The sequence below is a fragment of the Podarcis raffonei genome, chromosome 2 (genome assembly GCF_027172205.1).
Source record: "Podarcis raffonei isolate rPodRaf1 chromosome 2, rPodRaf1.pri, whole genome shotgun sequence".
Lineage (NCBI taxonomy): Eukaryota > Metazoa > Chordata > Lepidosauria > Squamata > Lacertidae > Podarcis > Podarcis raffonei.
The window spans coordinates 41,970,576-41,989,896 of record NC_070603.1 but is presented as its reverse complement, the minus strand read 5'-3'; the positions used below and the strand labels follow the sequence as shown (position 1 = coordinate 41,989,896).

At 42.9% G+C, this 19,321-nt stretch overlaps 1 protein-coding gene and 1 long non-coding RNA gene across 5 annotated transcripts in view; one reads left to right on the top strand and one right to left on the bottom strand.

The window, feature by feature from the left end:
* MYH10 (myosin heavy chain 10) overlaps nt 1–16,321 on the bottom strand; it is a 74,792-nt gene extending 58,471 nt beyond the window's left edge. For 2 of the 4 annotated variants that reach the window (XM_053376189.1, XM_053376191.1), the window contains exons 1-3: nt 15,979–16,108; nt 9,796–10,168; nt 4,085–4,241 (exon numbers count right to left, since the gene is read on the bottom strand). In XM_053376189.1, the coding sequence (XP_053232164.1) occupies nt 4,085–4,241; nt 9,796–10,143 (505 nt within the window). In that variant the 5' untranslated portion in view covers nt 10,144–10,168; nt 15,979–16,108. Of the gene's footprint in view, nt 1–4,084; nt 4,242–9,795; nt 10,169–15,978; nt 16,109–16,301 lie in introns of those variants that run through there. The other 2 variants (XM_053376190.1, XM_053376192.1) reach the window with 2 other exon arrangements.
* Nucleotides 16,322–16,334: 13 nt separating this feature from the next.
* Nucleotides 16,335–18,573, top strand: LOC128407626 (uncharacterized). Its single transcript, XR_008328845.1, has 2 exons — nt 16,335–16,585; nt 17,786–18,573. It is a non-coding gene; the product is annotated as an uncharacterized LOC128407626 (long non-coding RNA).
* Nucleotides 18,574–19,321: the final 748 nt, after the last annotated feature.

Genomic DNA, 19,321 nt, shown 5'->3' with positions numbered 1-19,321 from the left:
AAAAAGGCAACCAAAATGATCAAAAAAAGAAGTGGAGAAACTCCCCTGTGAAGAAAGATTAGTTTCGAGAAAAAGCAAGAGGGGACATGGTTGAAGTGTGAAAATGTATGCAGGGTGTGGAGAAAGTGGTTAGAATTTTTTTACCTCCCACTCAGAAGAACTCATGGACAACCAGTGAAACTGAATGTTGAAGGAGAAAGCACTCCTTCACACACCATACAGCTAAACTATGGTATTTGCTCCCACGAGAGGCTGTGATGGCCACCAACTTAGATGGCTATAAAATAAGATTAGACAAATTCATAGAGGATAATGCGATCAGTTTCTGGGCCAAGGCTCTACAAATATAGTTGGTTTCCAACTCCCATCACCCCCCTGAACGTGCCCCTGGGGCTGCTGGGAGATGGAGTCCAACAAAACCTGGAGGGCCATAGCTTCCCAGCCCCTGCTCTAGGATATCCCACACACAGCACGGCACAAAGACCTTGAAAACGAACATTCAACTTGACTGAATTTACTGTTAGACACAGCTGATGCAGCAGTTCGAAGAGAATAGCCAGACTCCTGCTCCACTTCCTGCATATGACAAAGACACAATTCATCTGACATTTTCCAGTTCTTCCCTGCACACTTAAGAAACCCGTCTTGTTCTAATCCGCTGCAACACTATCATTAAATTTTATAAAAGCAGACTTTGTTTACCAACTCTTGGGTCTGTCCAAGTCCCATGAAGAGCTAAGTGAGGCTTTAGCAGGGTTGGCAGTTTGACAGAAGCACAACTGCAACCCATTCAAAGTGCAAGGAAGATAAAGTAGGAAGAACGGCAAAATGAAGAAGAAAAAAAGAAAAGATACCCAAACACCGTAGGCCCTTCTGCAAACTTTCAGCTAGCTGGAAAGCTAGGAATACAATAAGAACTGAATAGTTTTGAAGACCAAGCATATCAATGCAGTATGAATCTGGCCAAACTTACAGGAACAAGCAGAACAACTGAGTTAGGCCAGTGAGAGAGTTTAGCAATATGTTAGTGCTGTATGTTAGTACTATGTTAGTACTACTGAATAATGGAGGAAGGAAACCCCCCACAACTGAGAATACATTTTGAACTTCATCCAGATCAAACCTGTAAGGAAATTTGAGGAGCTGCAAATATGACTTCCTAAATTCTGTGGTGGATTTTCTGGATGTAACTAAATTCCTTTCATAGCGGCCTACGCTAGATGAGGATTCTAGACATCATATATGCCACAAGAAACCTGAGGCCTCCACGCCTACTTCAAAGTGCAGATACTTCCCCTATTACACCAGAGAGCCAATTTTCAGATGCTTTGCAGTAGCTCAACCTGAAACCCCCTCCAGTTTCGCAATTTTGATATGCAGATAAAAAATAGGGTACATCCATTTTTAAAGTAGAATTTTGGTTTTTCTCATCTTTCCTGTAAATTCTGAGAAAATCTAGTAATCACCAGCACACTGTCGAAATTTAATTTCCCCCCAGGAAGCTAGACACCGTGTGAGATGGAAACCCCCCCCCCAAGCTCCTCCACTCCCCCAAACAGAATAAATGGCCTAAATGACCCTCAACGCAGTGGTACAAATTTTAAAAGCACAGAAGTTGTCCTCAAGACGCAAGCAGCTTACTTAAGCCTGCCTTTAAAAGAATAGCACAAATCATCCCTAATGTAATTCAGAAGATTCTTCAAGCTCTCCCCTCAGTGGTTACGCCTAAGTTGAAGGCTTGGATACCTAGAGAGCAGCGTGACTGCTTCTCTCCGAATTCCTTGTGTCCCTGCATGATCACTGAGGTCTTTGTGGGAGTCACTTTTAGTGGTCCACCATGGCTCAAATCCATAGTTGGTATCCAACAGGAGCTGTACACTTAGTATTACTGGCCCCATTTTATGGAACTCCCTTCCAGTTAATGTCAGGCAGCCACCGCCACCATTCCCCCCCCCCAAACTTCTGATGCCTACTGAAGACTTTTATTATTATTATTATTATTATTATTATTATTATTATTATTATTCCAGCAGGCATTGTAATTGAGGTTTGATTTTATAGTTTTGACCAATTTATATTTTTTGCACTGTATTCCTGCAAACCACTTAAGAGACGACTGTAGTTAAGCAGTATATAAATTGTTTGATATATAAATAAATCATGCACGTGTCCCCAGTCCTGGAGGCAGAGAGCACAGCTTTTCAGTGCTCTGCCTTTCATGTACCAGAAGCAACAACTGTAGTTTTAATAATGCCAAGTGTTAAAGCACAACAGCTGCCAAGTGCTCCATTCTCCATTCTTCACTTGGCAGTGAAGTCATGGAACAGAATTATCTCCTCAAAGCCTATTGCCTGAAATTTATTCCCATTTCCCATTTGAGAGAGGCCAAAACTTGAGGGCTCCAATTAATGTTAAACATCATGCTAACAGTCTTTAATGCATTAATGTCTATTAAGGCAATTTAACCATTCATAAAAGATTCTGCTGACAAACTCCAGGGATAACAATGTGATTAGCGAGAAGTGGAAGCCCCCAAGGGGCAAATTTTCTGCAAGTGGTTTCATTTAGTCTGCAAAGTCTTCCGTAAGTAAGTACTAAGCAACTCTTCGAGTGTAGAACGTGGAGTCCCTCTGCCCCAAGGATCGCCACTGGGACCTGTGCTTTTCAACTTGTTCATAAACTACCTAGAATTGGGAATCAGCAGGGAAGTAGCCAAGTTTGCTGATGGTGGTAAATTGTTCAGGGTGGTTAAAACAAAGCAGTGTTGTGAAGCTTTCCAAAAGGATCTCTCCAAACTGAGAGAATGCATGGGAAAATGACAAATACAACTCAATTTTAAAAATGATAAACATCAGGGCAAAAAACAGTATCTCCAAGTGATACCCATTACTTCCATGTAGTTTTCTTTAACAGGTAATCATAAAGGCCCCCTGGCCGGTTAAGTCGAGTCAAAGTTTTATTTCATAACCCTGAAAGGATAGATAAAAAGGCAGAATATTTGAGTACCGGCAATAGGCTTTGAACAGTGGGTTAGCCCAGACTTGCAAAGGACTTAACATCTAGTACTTCTGGGGACATTTCCAGGTCAGAGGATTCAGTTGCACAACGGCAATTGGAAAATCCAAGAACTAGATCTGTCTGTGTGTGTGTGTGTGTGTGTGTGTGTGTGTGTGTGTGTATGTGTTTGTGTATGTGTGGTGCCCTAAAAAGTCTTCCCCATTTTATTTTAAGTATATTGGCTGCCTACTAACTGAAGTTCTTAAGATGGCAGAGTATAAATATATCATATAACCACAACCTATGAAGGCCAAGGGAAAAGTGAAACAGGTCAGTTTTACCAACAGGAAGGTGAAAACGTAGCATATAGATAGATGGATAGGCAGATACTGAAAATGATTCCCGGCTACGTATTCAACACTTTGAAGTGTGCATAAACCCTGAAAATGCTGTAGCATAATCTTCTTATAGCCATTTTTCACAGCATCCCATGCATGAAACAGAAGCCATGCATCCAACTCCTCAAGTAGCAAGGGAAATATGAAGTTTGAAAATTTGCACCTTCACAGTAGGGTTCACCCCTCCCTCTGCATAGTTAGTTTCAGAATTAGTTCTCACTAAAAAGCTTGGAGGGGGAGAGATAATTCATCTGAGGTTTTAATTAATTTAACCACCATCGAAGAACTTGTCAGACAGTGGTATTTGGGTAATAGAGAACTTAGCAAGATGTGGTAGGTAGAGTAACATTTTACTCTATAGTGCATTATCTGGGTGTTTCTATATTTAACAATATGGCGTACAAACTGATTGAAACATCTGTGCAGTAAGCAAAATTTGTGAAATCCATATTTAGGATGTCTCCAATGTGATTCATAACATTTTTTTTAAATATACTGGTAGCTACCTTAATAACTTTCATTGGTAGCCACGGTATGGATATATCAAATAACCTATGAAGTCATTGGGAAAGTATAAACAGGTCAGTTTTACCGACAGAAAGGTGCAAATGTAGCATACGAATAGGCAGATACCGAAAATGATTCCCAGCTGCATACTTAACACTCTACGTTTAAAGTGTGCATCTTACCTTGCAACATGCATCGATATGCTGATTCGGATATTGCATAAATATGTGGAGGCATCTCATGGCGTTTCTTTCCTCTGTACATTTCGATGATGTTCTCAGAGTAAATTGGGAGGTTCTTGTAAGGATTTATGACTACACAGAAGAGCCCGGAGTATGTCTACAGGGAGGGGGAAGAAAAGTTGATTAGTCTCTCCCAACCTGCATTAACCTAACCTGTATGTACTACTGTTTAATTTTTTTAACTGATTGTTAAATAAATAAAACTTTCCCCCCATTACTTTTGGTTTAATTCACGATGCTAAACTGTGGCTAAGAGTGAACAGGAAAGCATGCAGGTGCAGAGTTATAAAATAGTGGCTACTTCACTCCTACTGCACTGTTGGAAAATAAGCCATGGGTTGGCTTAGAATTACACATGAACCCAGGCTCATGGATTGTCTAAACCATGGTTTGTCCTGCAACCAAGGTTTGCTTTTGGTTTACACCTTGTGGTTTGTCAAACCACATGCCTAGCAGGAGCAGAGAGGAGAAAGATGCTTGTTATTTTCTAAATATGCAGCAACATGCTTGCTCTTTCACATACTGCCATAATTCGGCTTAGCGTGACATGCAAACTGAGCCACTGATTCCTATCCATCCTGTCCTTAACCACACAATGCTCAATGCTTTGTTTTTGTTCAGAAACATACACAATGTACTGTTAGCTTACACACATTTCACTCCTGCATAGATACAAACAAGCAAGTGGGGAAGACATGTTCCACACTACAGCATTATTGAAATAAAGGTACTTGGTGGGTCTTTTAGAAGACTTCAGCTGCAAAAGATAGTTTACCGCTATAGCTCATGTCAGCGTCGGGGATGGGACAAGGTCCGGAGCTGATGTTTATTTGCCCTCCCTACTTAAACCAGCAGAGGAAAAATTCAGATGACAACCAAGCACATAGAAAGAGTGTTGCATTTCGCTGGTGCACAAAAAGACTTTGCTTACTGGATCTTGGATGGACTGGTGACATCTCACAGGAACCTCCAGAACCTGCATGAGACCTTCCCAGAGCCTAATAAGCAATGTAGAGGGCTTAAAAGCTCTCTCTGCCTTCCGGGTGGGGCAAGGCCCACTCGGCGAACCAGCTTCAGAAAGGTAGGGGTGGTCCCATGGAGGCGGGGGGGGGGGATTTTGTGGTTGTTCTGATTATAAATGATTTCAGCTTTATGCACAATCCCCCTGAAAATTACCCTGTGCAAGTTGCAAGCCTACTGTATACTATGGCCGCAGTCTGGGCATGGATAATGGAAAAGCTCTAGTCTCAAGACTGATGCTAGTACCTCTTTGCATAACTAGATGCCCCATTTGTGGCAAGTCAGAGTCTTGCTGGATTTTAAGCCAAAGATATTAGACCATCTTAAAACACAGGCCCAAATATCTTTTTTGAAGTTCTGCTTCTCAAGTGAGGGAACAATATACAATCTGTAGCAGTAGCAGCATATAAACCTGTGTCCTATATTCCCCTTCCTCAGTAGTGCACTGTTCTACAACTTTCTTAAGATTTGGGGTCCTCACTTCAGCTGCCACTTCCTAAGGAGGAACAGAACACTATTTTCTGCTAGCGGGCTTCTCAATTCCATAAGTACAAGGCTAGTTTATCTATGCCATACTATTAAGTAGCCTAGAAATGGGAACGTTATATTTAAAAAAAGCAATAAAAGAGAAGACCATCATATGCGCTGTTCTACAACTCATGTTAATGTGAAGATTTAACCTAATAGCACTGAACAAGATGAAAAACAGATCAAAGTACACACATATAAAAAAAGTTAATGCGTGTCTTGAGGTAAAGGTAAAGGGACCCCTGACCATTAGGTCCAGTCATGACCGACTCTGGGGTTGCGGCACTCATCTCGCTTTATTGGCCAAGGGAGCCGGCGTACAGCTTCCGGGTCATGTGGCCAGCATGACTAAGCCGCTTCTGGCAAACCAGAGCAGCGCACGGAAACGCCGTTTACCTTCCCGCTGGAGTGGTACCTATTTACCTACTTGCACTTTGATGTGCTTTTGAACTGCTAGGTTGGCAGGAGCAGGGACTGAGCAATGGGCGCTTACCCCATCACAGGGATTCGAACCGCCGACCTTCTGATCGGCAAGTCCTAGGCTCTGTGGTTTAACCCACAGCGCCACCTGCGTCCCGTCTTGAGGTAGCGTGGGGGAAATACTTATTTATGCCTCCTTATCAGCAGGTTTTTGAAACTTAATGCTACTACAACACTAGACAGTATTGCTTAGTAATTTGAAATCTACATAAAGCCCACAAAGCATCCTGAAGGAAAATATGGTACAATCTGTCATAGTTATCATTGGAGTGTGGATATTTGTGGAACCCTGTCAAGAGTACATTCCAGCATTCCTAGCCCCTTTTGAACAATAAGACCTAAGACTTGTTCTTCAAGAAAAGGAAGCTATCAATTGCTTGAATTTGGCAGGGTTTTCAATTGCTTATCATGTAAGCAGTGGAAAATATTATATTCAATTTAATTATAATTTCATTATCACAGAATGCATATGTCCTTTACACTGATCCTAGCAGTTTAGTCCAGTACATCTGTACTTCTGCAAAGTGAAGAATTCGTAGAGAAATTAGTAGCTGGTACAATCACAATAGCCAAAGCAAGAATTCTGGTGTTTTTTTAAAAAATAAAATCAAGTCTCTAGTCATCCTACAGAAGCTCAAAAGTGGCCTCTGGTCACAAAGAAAAGTTTATGTACCCCACATAATTTCATAATCACTTCCTCCTAAACCCCCTATTGTCTACCACTTTCTCAGCTCTCTGGGGGCAGCCATTAAGACAACTCACAAAAAACGCCCAAATCAACCACTTGATACAAAACACAGTGCAAAGTAAATTTGCATTGTATTGATTTTCATGGTTTATTTTGAAAAGTAGAAGGCAAATTTCCACAGTACAGTATTTCCTGATTCAATGAATACAAATGTGGTGTTGCATTTGGCTACAGCGCCTCTTTCAAATACCATTTTATAGCTCAAACACAAATTTTCCTTTCCTAATGCAATTTAAATATGAATTTCTTCACTTCAGGTGTTTCTAAAACAGAAGGCTGCATAAACTGTTTTGCCTAGAATATGTGGTATAATATGACTCAACTCAAAACTGTGATTTAAACATTTCAGGTATTATTAATGTTGACTTCCTTTTCTTGGTGTAGAAATTAAGATCTAGGCCAGTGCCAATAATATGCCACACAGCAACTGGACTGTTCAATTACAGTTATTCACTTTGAACTAGACCTCAAAATAAGTTGTACAAATCTCAGATCTGGCATGGAAAGATTCAGATTTTGAAATTTTAAACATTTCCATTAGATCAAAGATCAAAATCAAGAGTCTTTCCAGGGCTGCTACCCCCCTTTTAAAAGAAGTGGGGTGTGGGGAATTGAACCAAGGATCTTCTACATGCAAAGCATGTGCCCTACCATTGAGCTACAGCTCTCCCCTTCAGCTTTTACTACCTTCTTAATATGTGTATTGGATAAATGTAGGATATACCAATGGATAAACCCAGGACCCTAAGGTGATGTTATTTCTAGATACTGTGCTGGGGTTTCCTCTGTGCCCACCCCCCTTTGTAGTTCTTCCTTGCTTTTTCTTCTGTCTTGAGAAAACAGAGTAGAAAGAAATATATTAGTGAAGGACAGAAGGGGGTTTGAAGCTTCAAGTTTTCTTGTTGTGCCTTGTCATATGAACGTATGAAAGGGAAAGGAGCATGAATCAGCTATTTGAGTATGTAGGGTGCAGCAGACTGCTATTGTTTGACTACATTCAGTATTGGAGGGAGGGGAGAAGGAATTTATAAGCTTATGTGAAGTTATTTACTGTTATCCAAAAACCATGTGACGGGCGGAAGTGTGACTTTCGGAGCTATTTAGGTGGGCTGAGAAAATATTGCCACTGTTACTATTTTTTTGAAAAATGGGGGAAAGTTGAGTGATTTTAAAAGGGGATTAATATTTTTAAAATTTTAAAATATTAATATTTGTATTTTAAAAAATAATATTTGTATTTAATTTGGTATCACCAAACATGCAGCCACTATAAGATTCTGATAGATGGGGCACATTGAACTAGAAGCCCACCAGTGCAAATTGACCCAATGTCCATTGTCATACACAATCTGGCAAGGAATATGATAGACAGTCATAGTGGGAGTAAGACTGGTACCAAGGCAAAATAGATAAAAATCTAAAAATTGTCAGACTTTTTAAAAATAGCCAGTGAGGAAATCATGTGTATTTCTTGGGGGATTGTATTCCATGAGTAAGGGGCCACCAGTGAAGACCACTTGTCTTCGATATCATTCAACTATTACCACACAGAGTCTGGTTTATTAAAGCAGTTTCTAGGTTCAAATATAAAGGGAGACTGTGGTTTAAGAAACCCTAAAAGTTTTATATTATGGCATGTGATGAAAAGAGGAAAAAATATGGGCACAATGCTCCTTTTTTCAGTCAAATAAAACACATGTTATTTGGCCATTACTGTCATACCTAAGCCATGCCTGTAAGTCAAAACTAGCACCTTGCATTGTGCACAGGACACAATGCAACGTATACTTCGGAGCACAGATATGGTTCCAACAAACCCAACCCTAGATAATCTACCACATTCTGTGCCTGTGGAAAATTCTGTTTTCAGGGGCACGCCCTACACAGAGCACATTACAGGTGTCTGGTCCTTTGAAGGTGATTTGAATTATCCAACAATAAGAGATGCCAACCATCAAGCAGAAATGCCTAGCTGAAATCCAGCCAACAAAGCTGAATATGCATAGCGATTACTAAACTCGACTGACAAGGAGGAAAGAAGCCACATCTAGAACAGGAATCCTAAACTCCCAAAGGCCACAGGACCTGCCAGCTATCATCACTTCCACCTCGCCAAGATTCAACTTCATTTGGTTCACCTGTATCCAGCTCCTGACCATGTCCAAACACTGAATAAGCATTCTAAGGACAGGTGCAGCCCTGGAAGAAAAAGTCAAGGCTGCATATCCTCACCAGTTGCAGTCGCAGCTTGCAAGTCAGCTCTCCTATCTTCCTAACACTGCATGTTGCTTCTAGTTACCTAAGAGGGGGAGGCAAGGCCACAGCATTGGGGGAGTCAGGTTGGCTCCCTGATGCTTTGTCCCTCCCCCTCTCAGTAACAACAGTGATGCTTGGGAAGGTAGGAGAGCAATGTTTCACCCATGCCACCTCTCTTGACCACTACTGACTACTTGTCTATGCCCCAAAACTATGACCAAGCCCATGGGCGAAAACCTCATCATTCTTTTTTACCACCCCAAATCGAAGAACAAAAGTGAAACTTGGAAAGAATAGGTTCACAATGAAGAGATGTTCGTGACCAGTTTCAAAAGCTTCCTGGCCACAAATGCTGAAGCATTCAAAAATGTTTTATGTGTCCTGGTCACCTTATCACTACCCCACAGTCAAAAGTATCAAGAGCCACAGACTATCTAATAAGAAAAAGTAGGGCGATTATCAGAACCCTAACCACACTGTGGATCAAGTTACAAGTTATACATAACATCAGGCTGGCATTAAAAAAGATACAGGTACTTTTTCACATTTCAGTCAATAAGGAAGCTGTTGTTGGTGGCTCCATGGTCCAGTAAAGGCCAGTCAAATAATTATTACTTACATAAATGAGCCCAGAGTAGTATCGGTCCTTCAAATTATGTAGAACAGAGGCCTCATTTAAGCAGGTTAATTCTGCCATGTCTTCCACTTTAGAAAATTTGGGAGGGTTCATCTTCTGAATGTCATCTTTGTTGACAACCGCTTTCTTCCCATTCTCAGCCAGTTCAACCAGCACTTCATCTCCCCTCTCCTCTTTGATGCTTGCAGCTTCAAAGCCATGACGTTCTGAAGGAATCCACACAAGTTTTTTAGCAGTCCAGTCAGCCTGTGTAGCAGGGTTGTAGATTACTGCCCTGTCCACAAAGAGATATCGTTCAGGGTCCTCCTGTCCTATCCTCTGCGCCATCATGAGGGAATTAAGAAATAACTGCAACCTGGGGGGGGGGATGAAAACAGAAGTAGAAGTCACTATTAATACATGAACCTGAATTGGCTGGTTTCTCAAACTCAGCAGATTCTATAGCCAGAGCGCTGAATAATCTCAAGGATGTATACCCAAATAGGGGATTTAGCAGATTCTGCAGAAATGGATGCTTATGAAAGCGAAACATCCTATGAAACCAGGCCATTTCTGTAAAAGAAGCATATTTGCTCCAATGTAATGCTCATGCTTGCTTAGTAAGAGCCCCATCTGTAGCCATGCAAGTATCTGCATTTCAGCTTGTTTTTCCCATTTACTTTCAATGCACTGACACTGCAGTCCACCAAGACAAAGGTGGTACAGTGGTACCTTGGGTTAAGTACTTAATTCGTTCCGGAGGTCTGTTCTTAACCTGAAACTGTTCTTAACCTGAAGCACCACTTTAGCTAATGGGGCCTCCTGCCGCTGCCGCACCGCCGAAGCACAATTTCTGTTCTCATCCTGAAGCAAAGTTCTTAACCTGAAGCACTATTTCTGGGTTAGCGGAGTATGTAACCTGAAGCATATGTAACACGAGGTACCACTGTATTGTGGTCTAAACCACTGAACCTCTTGGGCTTGCTGATTGTAAGGTCAGCAGTTTGAATCCATGTGACGGGGTGAGCTCCCATTGTTTTGTCCCAGCTCCTGCCAACCTAGCAGCTCGAAAGCGTATCAGCACCAGTAGATAAATAGGTACCAGAGTCGAGGGGAAGGTAAATAGCGTTCCCATGTGCTCTGGCTTCTGTCACGGTGTCCCGTTGCACCAGTTGCGTTTTAGTTATGCTGGCCACATGACTCAGAAAGCTGTCTGCGGACAAATTCCAGTTGATTGAACTTAACGGTCCAGTCAAACCAAAGGCTGAAATCTTATAAACATTTAAGCTAGGGACAAATATTCAACTCTACAGGGCTTATTTTCAATTAAACATGTACACCACATTGCACTTTCTTATGCCAAAGTACTTTGATGCAGGATACCAGTTTCTGTATAGAATGGTTTTAACTTTATAAAGTTATATTTAGTACTGTTAGTAAAGTTATATTTAGTACTGCTTTTGGTGCAGTAACAGAAATAATGGATTACCACTCCATGACAGCTCCATAGCTGTCAGTGCATTCAGTAGTTTCACAACTACCTGTCCAATACATAATAAGAAGCATCAGCAACTTCTGAAGGAGGATAAACCAGCTGAGTTGCCAGCTAGGCTCTGCTGGAAGATGGTAGGCAAACAGAAGCAGTGTTCGAAATTCCCCAAGCGCCAGGTACATTTTGCTACTGGCGCAGGTCCAACTGCAACTACCTTGAGATTTCTGGACGCCAAGGTTGACAAACATACGTTTAAAAACCTATGCCTTAGTACAGAGTGAATTTCCACTGTGTGTTTTTCTACTTCTTGCATACTGGGACAAGTGAACTGTTGTAAGAGCAAGCTACAGTCAAGCAATGTAGTTGAGATCACAGAATCAGAATTGTAGCACTGGAAGAGACCCCGAGGGTCATCTGGCCCAACCTCCTAGTCCATTGTGGCGACTGTAACCTAGGTTTAAGGTGCCATTTGGCACCTAGCTTATATATCCGAGTTTCTAACACTGAACAGAAGAGGCGGCTTGGAGATTTCAAAGGGCAAAATTCCAATGTAACGAAAGTAAAGATTCCATCCATAGTAAGCCTGATAAACGCTGAGGAACTTAGGAGTGTTCCCCAGCCTTCTCATCTGGAAGAACTATAATACTGTACCATATTTCCAGTATGCTGTTTACTGTCCTTCAAGTGACCCTGGACTAGAGTGGTAGAAGAAATGTTTCCTTTCATTCTGTCTTCCAGAAGGCCCTATCTAAGTCTTCAATGGGATAAGCAGGAGCTCCGAGAAACCATTTAGCAGTCTGAACCTTAGTTCAGGGGATTTTTGGCTGGAGATGTGCAATCAACTTAAAACAAGTATTCTCATCCTAGCACCTTTTCCTCTGAATGAAGATAAATACCCAATTAACCTAGTATCTTTAACTCTCCAATCCAGGCATAGGCAAACTCAGCCCTCCATTTGTTTTTGGGACTACAATTCCCATCATCCCTGACCACTGGTCCTGTTAGCTAGAGATGATGGGAATTGTAGTCCCAAAACATCTGGAGGGCCGACTTTGTCTATGACTGCTCCAATCCTTCTTTTGATACAAAATTATTCCTTATGGGTAACCTACAGCCCTAAGCCTAATTACAAAAGCTACCCGCTTCTCTGGGAAAAGCAATCAGTTCCTCCTTTAGCAGCCAGCTGGGCAGGGAGTAAGAGACTGTGGTTCCAGAGAAAGAAAGGAAAGCCCCCCCCCCCGGTCCTGTGTACTTTTGGCTTTGGCATATCCATTCCGACTACCAGCATGTGGCTGTTGACCAAAAAAAGCCAAGGTTCCCCACCAATGCTGTAATACCAGCCATACTTAAATCTTCAGGCGAATCACTTGAATAAAATTCCTAAACTCAGATCGGCTTGGTCATAAGTCTAGAAATAGTGACCAGCATAACTTAAGCATGGCACTTAAGCATAGGTGACATAAAATGCATGTTAGTAGCTATGACTGCAAAATAAATGTTGAGACTATGTGTAATACTGGAACATAAACATGGGAATGTTAATCCATAGCAGAATAAGTAATACTTCTGAAAATAATCAATTACAGCAGTTTTAATGAAATTATATTATTTCTGCCATAGCCAAGACAGGTATATAGAAATATATTGTCAGCATAGAATCAAGTTTAAGAAATTTAGGCAGAAACTTAAGAGACCAAGTAAAATGAAGTTCTGTGCTGTGCATTTCTTATAATAATAAGTTACCTGAAACTTACTACAGACACAAAATGCCAGCCAACAAATTCACTTGGATGTGCTCTGGAGCTGAACCAAAGTTTTACTGATCCTGGAACAGTAAGGCAATCAAAGGGCAGATGTTCAGATTTGATGCAACTGGTAATGTTTTGAAATACATCAAATTTAACAGTGAAGAGGACACTATCTAAAGTTAAGGAAACATATTGCTTCATTGATTTATTTGATGCATTGCATAACTACCATATCCAATCCAACCTTGCTTTGTCTAAAAACATGGTCAAGCAAGTTAAAATGTTAATTCTCCCCATGAAAGATAAAATTCATGATGTGTTAAGTAGGTATCATGCAATTATGTTTTGCTAGGATGCCTTCCAAATGCAAGTGTTTGCTATCTTATTTTTTAGCATATAAATCATTTTAATATAATGGACAACACTTTTGTAGAGATTACCAAAAAAATAAAAATAAAGTTGCCCAACGTAACATTCATTTACAAATACAGTGGTACCTCGGGTTACATACGCTTCAGGTTACAGACTCCGCTAACCTAGAAATAGTGCTTCAGGTTAAGAACTTTGCTTCAGGATGAGAACAGAAATTGTGCTCCGGCGGCACGGTGGCAGCAAGTGGCCCCATTAGCTAAAGTGGTGCTTCAGGTTAAGAACAGTTCCAGGTTAAGTACGGCCCTCCGGAACGAATTAAGTACTTAACCCGAGGTACCACAGTATTGCCATGCATTCCGGCATGCAGGTTAATAACATTTCCTGCTCTGCTCTAGACAAACAGGTCGCAGTATTCTCTGCTGGGTGGCTGCTTTGTGCTGACTTGTTCACCACCATCCTGGAACAATTTTTACTAAGAGTCCTAACCCAGCCTAAGCCTCTCACCATTTAAAATGAAGTACAACAATCCAACACTCATTTTAAAGGAGGCAGTTTTAAGAATGATGCATGCATTGGGTTGTATTCAACTAACTTTTACTCAGAATGAACCCAACTTCATCACGGGCATTCATTTCAATGGGTCTACATTGAGTACAAGTTAGTTGAATACAAACCATTCAAGTCTATTCTCCTTCAAGGGAGACACCTACATGTCAGACTGATAAGTTACTATAGCTGAATAAAGTGTGAAGTCATTCAATCCACCAGAGGGCCATGAAGCAGCCTGCCTTACTTGCTGCAGACCAGATGAATTCACATCAGTAGACCAAGAAATGACTACAGTAAGCACAGCTAAGGAGGAATAGTGCTTTAGAATAAACTGCTCAAAAGAAGGTTCCAAGAAGGAAAATAAGGAGAAGGTTGCTCCAATTGAAGCTAGAACCCAAATAAGTCATGCCCAAAGTAAGAGCCACTAGCTCTACAGACGCTACAGACAAATTTGACTGAAATCAAGATGGCACCTTTGAAAACACATGGAGACATCTACAGCAGTATTATACTAGTGGGGCCCTATACTTCCAGCTGCCCTATGAACATTTATATACATACATATACATACATATACATACATATATATATATATATATATATATATATATATATATTTAAAAAAACAGCAAATTAATAGGCATTTATTTTTCCTTTCTAGGTTAAAGCTAGAACTCCAAAGCAGGCCCAGGTGTCATTCTAATACAACAATGTAGCCCACCAGCACGTGCAACCAACATACAACCAATGTTCCAGGTGAGTGCATCAGCTGCTTTCTAGAATCTAGAGCAAAGCAAAGAAGGAATCAACATTAAGGTCTGGAAGAATACAGTCACATGGCGGAGGGGTGTGTGTGCTCCCAAATGGGTTACCTGGGCAACCTTACTTTGTCACACAGTTGGATAGGACCTCTGTTGTTTGCCATTCAGAGAAACCAGCACTAAGTGTTAAGAAAAGATCACTTGTCAGGCTACATAACTCTTTTCACATCATCAGACAACAGTGACTAGAATAAGAAGAGTAGGGTAAACGATGGGTGGGGTGAGGTTTTAGAGGTTCCGTGCAGCCATTTCAAGGACATTGAAGCATCTTACATACACCTGGAGCATCTCACATGAGGAACAGAACAATGCTACGTAGCCCACTAGGTCAAGCAGTTTTGCGTGCTTGTTGTCAACTGGCCGGTAGTTTCGAAATTAAGTGGTAGCAGCTCCCAAGTTTGGAACCAGTTGTGACCAGCACCCACGGTGAAGGACAAAAGGGCTGCGTGACAACTTCCCAGTCCTTACCGGGAAGATGGAAGGAAACAGACGCCGCCAACCCACGGAAGGGCGTCAAGACCTCTTCATTGGGCAGGGAAATTATTTGGAAAAGCGGGGTTACGGCTAACCGGCGCCTTCCTAGCGGCCACACAAAAGGCAGCTGGAGGGCGAGAGAGGGTAGCGCCCCTAACCCCAACCCTATACGGCCCCCAGAGATGGATGCTACCGAAACCTCAGCCGCGTACGGAATAAACCGATGCCTACCCCTCTGGCTTCAACCGCCCCCCCCCCAGCCCACGCCGTCAAGCAATCCCACCCACCCCTTAAACAAAGGGACACGTGCGCTTTTCGGCGACCCGAGCCCCGAACAGGCAGCCCTTTTGGATGCGTCTGCACCGGCGCGCATGCAGCGCGCTGCAAGGGAGGGGAAGGGAAAGGACGGGAGGTGGGAGACCATTACAGGCGAGCCCCATTCAGTTGCATTTCCCAGGAGGGGGGGGACGTGGGCTATTCGTTTCGCGCACCTCCCTCAGAAGGTGGAGTGGGAGGGAAGGGCGCCTGAAGATGAAGGCGAGGCAAGCGGGGAGGAGGAGGAGGACCGGCCCCCCCATCTAGGTGGGAGCAGAGACCCCGCTGCTTTCGCCTCCCCCCTCCCCATCTCGTCCAGGCTAGGCGGGAAAATGTGGGGGAGGGGGAAAGAGAGGGGGGCACCCGCAGCTTCCCCTGCTTCCTCCCCGCTCCTTCTTTTCCCCGCACGCCTCACCTCTTCTCCGCGCGCGCGTGCCCGCGCCGTCCTCTCGGCCGCTCAAGCTGGTCCGCTGTCTGCGGAGCCGCCTCTCCCCCCAGCGCGCGCGCGCTCGAACCGACTCCGCACTACCCGCCCCGCCCCCGCTCCCGGCGCCTTTAGCGCCACACCGAGCACTCCCCACCTCCTCCTCTCTGGCACCGCCCACCAATAGGGTGGGGAAAAAAGAAAGTTGCTGGGCTGCCCCGTTGGTCGCCTCGCCCGCCTATCGGCGTCCTTCCTCGCCGCCTATTGGTCTCTCCCTTTAGACCCGCCCCCGTCCAAGCCAGGCTCATAGCAACCTTCGCAAAGCTTCTCGTCCGAAATTCCATCTCCTCCCGCTTCACCGACCCTTTGCGAGGCCTCGGATTGGCTGGCTGCCTCTGCCTATCAAAGGGAAGCAGCCCTTCCAGTGCTGGGCGTCTGACTCTTGTCACCCGAGCGTATTGGAATAGAGGCGGGACATTGGACGGCTGCGGTTGTCCCGTTTTGCGGCGGCGGCGGCGGCTGCTCCTCCTTTCCTCGCCGAGGTCAAAGCGAGCCCGGACCAGAGTGGCGCCGCGCGGGGTCAGGTGCAGCGGCCGGGGTAATGCGCGCGCGCCGTGCGGCCGAGAAGCGCTGCAGCCTTTGCTCCCGCTGGGGTGCATGTGTCGCATGTAGCAGCACCCCGCCCACTTGCGCCGCATGCATCTGCAAGCAGCTGCAGTTGCCGCGCGCGCCATCGCCCTCCTCCCTCTCTGCGAGCCTACAGCGTGGCTGGTGAAATTAGGACATGCACTAGCGCGATGCGTGTAGCGGGCTGCCCATCCTGTGGTGCCGCGTATAGAGCTGCGGGAGCAGAGTCACCCAAGCGCTGAGGCCTTGGGGTACGATGCGCGCCGCGCCCCACCCGCCGCATAGGCCGTGGCGTTGTTGCAAATCCAGACCCTGCATTGACTCCCTCCTTCCCTCCCTCTTACAGACCCCTCTACTTTACACATCGTCCGTGCTGACCACTTCCCTCAAACCTGAGGGAATGCTTTTTGCATTGCATTCCTGCAGTGAATTAGATGTCTTAAAGTACCACTCCCTTTCTCATGGAAAACTACCCTTTCATTCATCTGGGAGGTGGTTTTCTGCAAAGACTGCAGTACAAATAACGTCATGTAAATAGCTTTTCCTCGCCCATTCCCTATGCAACAAATGTGTAGAATGTGTAGAATGATTGTACATCCACCAGGAACCGAGTTCACACCTCTGATATCTCTTGGCCTTGGCTCCACCCTCTGCTTTTTGCTGCTCACAGCTACACTCATTCTCTGCCAGTTCACGTTCATACCACACATGCACATAATATATTGCCAATAACTAGACATGGAGACTTTGACGTTAAGTGAGTGATCGATCACAATTTAACCATAACATGCTTTTCTTGCATGATATTCTACAGGTTTAACCAATTTGTTCCGAATGCTACTGATAATTAAATGCAGAGGGGCGGGAAACTGTGTGCGCACGCCAAAAAGTTTATTTTTAAAATCCAGTGATCATACTTTGTAATCTCAGTTCAGCAACAGCAAGGCTTGCTTCTGAATGTATCTGGAGAGGACTTGAGGTCACTGAGAGAGTTCACAGGGCTAATTGGATCTGGTGCTAAGGAGACTGATCAGGTGAAACTCATTAACAGGGTTAATGTATATACTGCACTTCAAAAGAATAAAGGCAAATTCTCCATCAAGAAAAATAATTGAATAACTGATACAAATGTTTGTATATGCTCATAATGTGTTTTGCTGTTTCTAATTAGGGGAAGAGGTATGGTCCTATACAGAACGTAGAAGCACCAGTCTGGAAATTCTACTTGGATCCCAGCTCTCTGAGAGCCGCTCCCACTTCCCATCACATTTTCAAGCTTCTCTTTGCTAACATGGACTAAAATTTGCTTTTAAAAATAAGCCAATAATTTATGGGTGCTGGATTTTTAACCCAGAATTAACTTCTGTACTGGAATGTTTGTATGGAAATCCAGAACATGCTAAGTCCTGTCTTTTGAAAGTCTAGGTCAATGGTTCTTAATCTTTCTTAGTCATGGACCCCTTGGAGAATCTGCTGAGAGCTATGCATCTCAGAAAAAATGCACAAAAATACAAAATTTTGCATATACCGTATTTTTCTGTGTATAAGACACCCCCATAAGACGCCCCCTACTTTTGGGGGACCCCAAATTTAGAAAATGGGCATATGCACTATCCATGTCTAAGACGCCCCCATATTTTAAACCTTATTTTAAAGTAAAAAAAACCCCTAGTTTTATACACTGAAAAGTACGGTAATTTTATTGCATTGGTGGATTTGTTGGCTTCCAGTTGAAACTTGCTGAAACTCCTCAATCCATTAACCCCAGGTTAAAAAGCCCTGGTCTTAGGTTATTTGAAGAAAGAACCTGAAACCTTTAAAGGCAGGTATTTCTTTCACTGTAGAGTGAAAAGGGGATAATTCAGGCTGCTGTGAGATGTCTTTGTGAACAGTTTTTAAAAAGAAGAGGGAGCTGACACTTGTTTATTTTCTTTTATGCAATAAAATGTATGTATCACATGATGGAAGGAGGGGGGGAAACCCATGAAATGGTTCACAAAAAAATAAAACAAAAAAAAAATACAAATACAACAGAGCTTTAAAACCTATGAAAGTTAAAATACTAAAACAAATTAAAATTATCTCAACTTTCTTAGCATCTTGGTAGGCTTGCCTAAACAAGAATGTTTTCAACAGGTGTCAAAAAGGGTACAGTTTATGGCTTAGGAGAATGTTTTCTTCCATAGAAAGTGTTTATTTACTTATGTATTACTGCACATATATGGCATTTTCCTGCTAAGGGTGTATAATTTAAAATACAGTAATAAAAAATGGAAAAATACAAAAAACGAAACAGCAAAATTGACTCAGACCAGCCTGGGCTTCAAAGCTCTTTTGCAACAGAGCTTTGAACAGATTCTTCAGATCTGGAAGAAAGGTGGACAGAGATCAGCACTTAAGAAAAGGAAATGAGTAGGGTTGAGCAAAACCAATGTGGTAAAAGCTACCTAAGCTATTTCTTCCTCCTTTTAAATAATTTTAAATTATGCATACATGAACAAACATACAACATATAATACATTCTTCATAGTAAGAGCATAAATGTAGAAAGCATTAAAAATTATATTCCTTTAGTTCTATTCACATAAATGTGTATCAAATTTGTACTAAAGCACTGCCAATGTAAGGCAATCAATATTAATTTATTGTATCAATCCCAACTTAAAACGTGCTCCTTATAGCTGACAAAAGGGGAGCTACGCCTTTT